Below are 5,969 nucleotides of genomic sequence, written 5' to 3' on the forward strand. Positions count from 1 at the left end.
ATTCTCTTCTTGCCACCTCTCCCACATTCTTCTACCTTTTGCTATATATATTTTTATTATATTCTTGAGTTGAGTACCTTACAAGATCTCCTATATCTATCTACACACATATATGTATGTCTATTTATATATATATATGGACTATGGTGATGGCATGTTTCACCATGCATGCATGCATCATTAGTGGCTTGGTTAAAGTGTCAAGAAATGAAATGAAATGATGATGAATAAAGCAAGCAAAGTGAAAGAGGGATAAGTAGTCAAATGCATGAACAGTGAAAAGAAAAAGAGAGTGGACAAATGTTGATCCATGAAACGAATCTATCAACTTTGAACTTTGCCTGCCTTGGGATTCAACATCTACACTTTTGTCTTCACATTCCTTGGCCTTAAACCATGTAAAGTCATCACCAATATCATACATACATTTTTTATAAAAATACAAACTCATATTATATTATAAATTTATAATATAATAAATATACATAATTAATTTCTGCAATCTTGAAAATGGATCCCAAAGGCTCAAACCTACATCATCCTCAACAGCAGCCACATGAGGCCTCAAGTTCAACCTTCTTAGCCCACCCAAACCCCACCACAACAGACAACATGGGAGATCACAACAACAATAACATCAACACCAACAACCTCAACAAACTTTCTGAAATCAAAGATTTCCAGATTACAGTTTCTGACAAACAAGACTCTGCTACCAAGAAACAACAGTTAGCCCCCAAAAGAACCTCCAACAAAGACAGGCACACCAAGGTTGAAGGAAGAGGTAGGAGGATAAGGATGCCTGCTTTATGTGCTGCAAGAATCTTTCAGCTCACTAGAGAGTTAGGTAACAAATCTGATGGTGAAACTATTCAATGGCTGCTACAGCAAGCTGAGCCTTCCATTATAGCCGCCACCGGAACCGGGACAATCCCGGCTTCTGTGTTAGCCGCCACTGGGGCGGCTTCACACGGGGTCTCGATTTCGGTTGGCTTGCAACACAAGATTGATGAATTAAGCGGGGGCAACAGTAATAGTAACAGTAATAGTAATATTAATACTGGTGTCAACTGTAGGACCAGTTGGCCAATGGTTGGTCCAGCTTTGGGTGTGGGTAGACCCACTACCCATATGGCTACGCCTACGGCTATGTGGCCCGCTACTGGATTCGGGTTCCAGTCCTCTTCTTCGTCCCCAGGTCCATCGGGCAACAATTTGGGCGTCGAAAGCTCGAATTACTTGCAAAAGATGGCGTTTTCCGGGTTTGATTTGCCCGGTTCTAATATGGGTCAGATGAGTTTTTCTTCAATATTGGGTAATCATAATCATCATCATCAGCAGCAGCTTCCTGGGCTGGAGCTTGGACTGTCCCAGGATGGTCATTTAGGGGTTTTGAATCAACAGGCTTTGAATCAGATATACCAAATGGGTCAGACCAGAATGCAACAACAGCAGACTTCAAATGATAATTCTCAAGGTTCAGAGGGGCAGTAGAATGTTAGATGAATTACTGTATGAATATGAATATATGATACCACCCAGATTCGGAGAATCGAAGCTAAAGTTTAGCACTATGGGGTTACTGGCTTTCTGTATTTGATTGTATAATTTGGTAAAAAGAAAGTGAGGGATGAAGATGATGATTCAGGTGGGCCTGTTAAGCTTCCATCTTCCCAGTGTTCTGTTACAGGTGTTTCTGTAAATCATAGATTTTTTTGGTTTACATTTGATTTTGGTACCACATATAGTTGCCTTGCCTGTGGTCTGATTTTGCAGGGCCATACTAGTTTGAATTTGGATTTGGATTTGGATTGGAATCATAACATTTTCTCGTTTGTTTGCAGATGTATGCATGTCTATTACACTATACATTAATGCCATATTTTGATTTTTAGTTTTTCTTGTGTGCTCCAAGAAGTGTTATTGTAACATCTGACCCCTACTATCAATCAATATTATGCATTTTTCGCATAAAGCGCTCACCGATATGTTTTTCGTTCGCTCGAGCAAAGACCGGAATTACCCCCTAGGTAGCACGGGGACTCCATTTATGTGGTCGTACCCGTATCGGGTACTTGTCGGGGACGGAAACACCATGGGTACTCGTCGGGGACGTTTCCTAAACGTTTCCAATGTCAGGGACGTATCTGGTAGAAGTATCCAGCCCGTTTCCATTTAATTTTAGGGTTTTAACCCTTTCAGATTCCACAACCGGCCATTAAATAAATAGACCTATCATATTCGGCTTCTCTAATCTCTAAACTCTCAAGTCTCATCATCTCTAATTCTCTATCGATTGCCGATCTCTCACTAGATGAACCGGAATTTGAAAATGATTTGATTATTGATAATTAATTACCTTTGGAAGATGTAGTATTTTTGGAATTTGTTTAATATATTTTTATTTTTTTATATTTTTTATTGCCGTACCCGTATCTTGAAATTTTGAGTTTTGCCGTTCCTCGTTCCCGTATCGTCCCCGTACCCCGATCCCGTACCCGTTCCAGTGCTACTTACCCTACCCAAGTTTGCTTAACTATGCAGTTATTCTCTCATCTTAGCAAAACGTCTAAAACGCGTTGATGGTATTTAAGGTAAGACATTTTCTTATGAGTTTAGCATCTCTCATGTCCACATCCCGATGTGGATTTTCCTAGAGTGTTACACTTATTATGTTTAGGACTTGGAGATGACTCATGTAAGTGTTAGTATAATGAATTAGTTGATAAAGTGAAGATATTGGAGTAGGTTATAGATGATGCCTAGGAGAGCATGTTGTGATGGTTGTGACTTGTGAGTGGAACTTTTCCTTTATCTTTTTTCCTAGATTTGGGTCTGCAACTCTGTAAGTGGTGGTCCAAGAAATTGCATACAGAATCAGACTGTTTTTTTAATAGCTCTAAATAAGTGAAACCTGCAAGATTTTGATAGGTGATGATGTTTTATATAGTTTTTAGAAAATAAAGTTGGAAGGTTAAAAATATAACGCATCAGGAATAAACATGTAGGTTGAGATTTTGTCACTTGTAAGAAAGTCTATTTATGTTAATTAGGTCTTATTCCAATTGCATTAAAAACACATCTATGTATTTTCTCAAATTATTTCTTTATTGATTAATAAGAAGTTGAGGTAGCTTCATTTAATACTTTTTGTTACATGTTGTAATCAAATGATGTTTTTAATAAATGTATAGGATGGAAGATATTATCTGAAAACACAAACACTAAATGCAAACCAAATTAAAAGGCTAAGTAATCAGAGTGGTTGTAAAATAAGGCTCCACGGTAGGGGCACCGTCTTAGCTGATGTCTCGGATCGGCGCCACACCGCCTCCCATCTCGCCCCTCAGCTCCGGCGTCCTCCACGTCTCCACCAGGCCGTTTAGGACGGTCCTCCCTCTCTCTCAGGGCTGTCTCCGAAAATTCCAAAAAATTTTTTGGCACTGTTCGAGATAAAAAGTTTGGGCCCTATTCGCAAATCTTTATATAACATAAACTCATCAATCATTCAATTATATAACTAAAAATTCGTAATACTACGATAATTGTTATGAAATAGATAAAACAAATTAACAAAAATAGATAGCAAAAATGATCAAAGTATCGAACTTACTTGCTAAGCAAACAGTGTGGTTCTCCTAGCGTTTTTTGAAGCAAAGCTCTCGATCAACTCCTTGTAATCCATAGTATCTAATATTTCACTTTCAATAGATATTGTTGCCAACCCATTTAGCCTTTCTTGTGACATTGTAGAACGTAAATAGGTCTTCAACAACTTCAACTTTGAGAAACTTCTTTCTGCTGATGCCACGGTTACCGGAATTGTCAACAACACTTTATATGCATTTATAGCATAAGGATAAGTAGTACTGCGTTGGAAGATACAGTCTAAAACGTCAAAAGGGTTGTCAATGTGTCTCGGTAAAAATGTAGTAATCAACTTCAACTCCGTATACAATTCTTTAGCATCAATATCTGATTCTCCTTCATACTTCAATGCATCTTCAAGGCGATAACAACACTCCTTAAGCTTGGCTTCGTCAAGAGTCTTCAACTTTTTAGGAAACAAAAACCCAAATATTTTTTCGAATTTTTGGTATTGTTCAAATCTTGTTTCAAGTGAAAAAAAATAGCTTGATCAACAATACTTAAAAAAATAATTTACTCTAAAATCCTCCTCGAGTGAAAATGTTACTTCTTCTATACTTGACGATTCATCAAATTGTTTTTTCCTATATATCACACGTTTTTGACGAAATTCCGCATTTACACCTATTTCATTTGCAATTTCTCTAGCTTCATCAAGTGCCTTAGAGAACCTCACTTCTCTATAATTCTTAAAGAATTTAATTAATTTGTCTACTTCATCAATAGCAACTTCATGTTGTTTAAGTCTACCACTGGCATGTATCCAATCGTTATAACTTTACAACAAAAATAATAGAGTTTGACAAGTTTTTTCGAATACACTAGCCATTCTCTATCGCACGTCTCCCTATTTGATAGAATTCTGGTGTACATGGTATTAGAAAAATGTCTTCCAAATTTATCCACGGGGCCCTTAACAACATCCCTATCTCTTTTTGGACCTTTCATAACCAACTCTTTAATCATGTCATTACTAAGCCCACCACAATTTCTAGGATCAAAAATATCAATATCCGGAACGGGATTAACATCATCTTCACACATAGTAGCTTCTTCATGTATGGTAGCATTAACATTATCTTCACCTGCGTTCACATTGTCTACATCTACGTTCATATTGTCTTCGCCCACATTAGCTTCTTCATCTTCTTTCACATTTTCTTCACCCACATTATCATCACCCAAGTTAGAACTAGAACTTTGAGTTTCTTTTGAAAAAAAACTTGTGTATTCGGTTTTGTTTTACTTCGTCCGCCTTTCTTTTCTCTTCCTCTAGCTTCTTCCTCTTACGTTTTTGATGGTCGGATAGGTGTTTGTATTTAGGAACGGGAGGCATAATTTCTACATATTAACGAATAAAATCCATTCAATCACAATTATCTAAATAAACTAGAAATCATTCAATCATTCATAACAGTTTAATCAATCTAATTATCGAAATCAGGATTGAAAACACTTAGCGACTCGTAAACTCGAATCAGACTCGAAACAACAGTAAGATCATTAACTTGAATTCTGAAATCTGAATCTTTTTCGAAAATCGAAATCAAGATGTAACTTGGAACCTGCGGATATCCAGATGATGATCATTAATCAGATTAATTTAATCTAAATCTTTTTTGGAACAACAGTATTACAGTAACATCAATCAACAAACAAAAATCAAAAGACAACAAACTTGGAACCTGCGGATGTCTCCGGATGTTGATGATTCCTGAATCGCACTCTTGCAGCGTTTGATGACTTTGATCAGAAATCCCTGGTGCAAAGCAAAGAACCACGCGACTTTTGATTTCCTGCAAGCAGCGACCGATTGTATTTTGACAAAGGTTTGGGCCTATAATCAGTTAAGGGATTGGGTTTGTTACCAAAGTTTGGGGCCTGTAAAAAATTTGGGCTACATATATAAAGAAAACATACAAATTTTGGGCCCTTTAATTATTTGGGCCCTGTTCTCAAGCTCACTCTGAACTTGCTGATAACCGGCCCTGCTCTCTCTCACACACCTATACATACAACTTATATATATACATATTAGGTTCATCCCCCCATTTCCTCACCTCCATCCTCTTTGCCCCATCCTCACACCCAATCTACGTGGCGCCTACTTGGCGGATCATCCTCCAAGGGAGGACCATCACCATACCGCATAGCCTAAGAAACAAGTAATCACTCTCGGTTCTAGGTGCGATGAAGAGTTGAATGATTGGTTACTAAGGGTCTCTTTGGTTCATAGAATCCTTTGGAATTGTAATTAGTTCCCTTGAAATGTTTGGTTGGCAAATGATAGAATTGGAAATTTGAATACATTCCACCATTAA

At 37.6% G+C, this 5,969-nt stretch overlaps 1 protein-coding gene across 1 annotated transcript; it reads left to right on the top strand.

Annotated features, from left to right (window-relative positions):
* Window positions 1–267: 267 nt before the first annotated feature.
* LOC110878456 (transcription factor TCP20) lies at window positions 268–1,899 on the top strand. Its single transcript, XM_022126759.2, has one exon. It carries the CDS (start codon window positions 511–513, stop codon window positions 1,492–1,494), a length of 984 nt encoding a protein of 327 aa, XP_021982451.1. The 5' UTR covers window positions 268–510; the 3' UTR covers window positions 1,495–1,899.
* Window positions 1,900–5,969: the final 4,070 nt, after the last annotated feature.

This window comes from Helianthus annuus, chromosome 9 (assembly GCF_002127325.2).
Source record: "Helianthus annuus cultivar XRQ/B chromosome 9, HanXRQr2.0-SUNRISE, whole genome shotgun sequence".
NCBI lineage: Eukaryota > Viridiplantae > Streptophyta > Magnoliopsida > Asterales > Asteraceae > Helianthus > Helianthus annuus.

Bases quoted from the DNA above. Each gene is read 5' to 3' on its own strand.
- LOC110878456 (XM_022126759.2), top strand. From the start codon at position 511: ATGGATCCCAAAGGCTCAAACCTACATCATCCTCAACAGCAGCCACAT.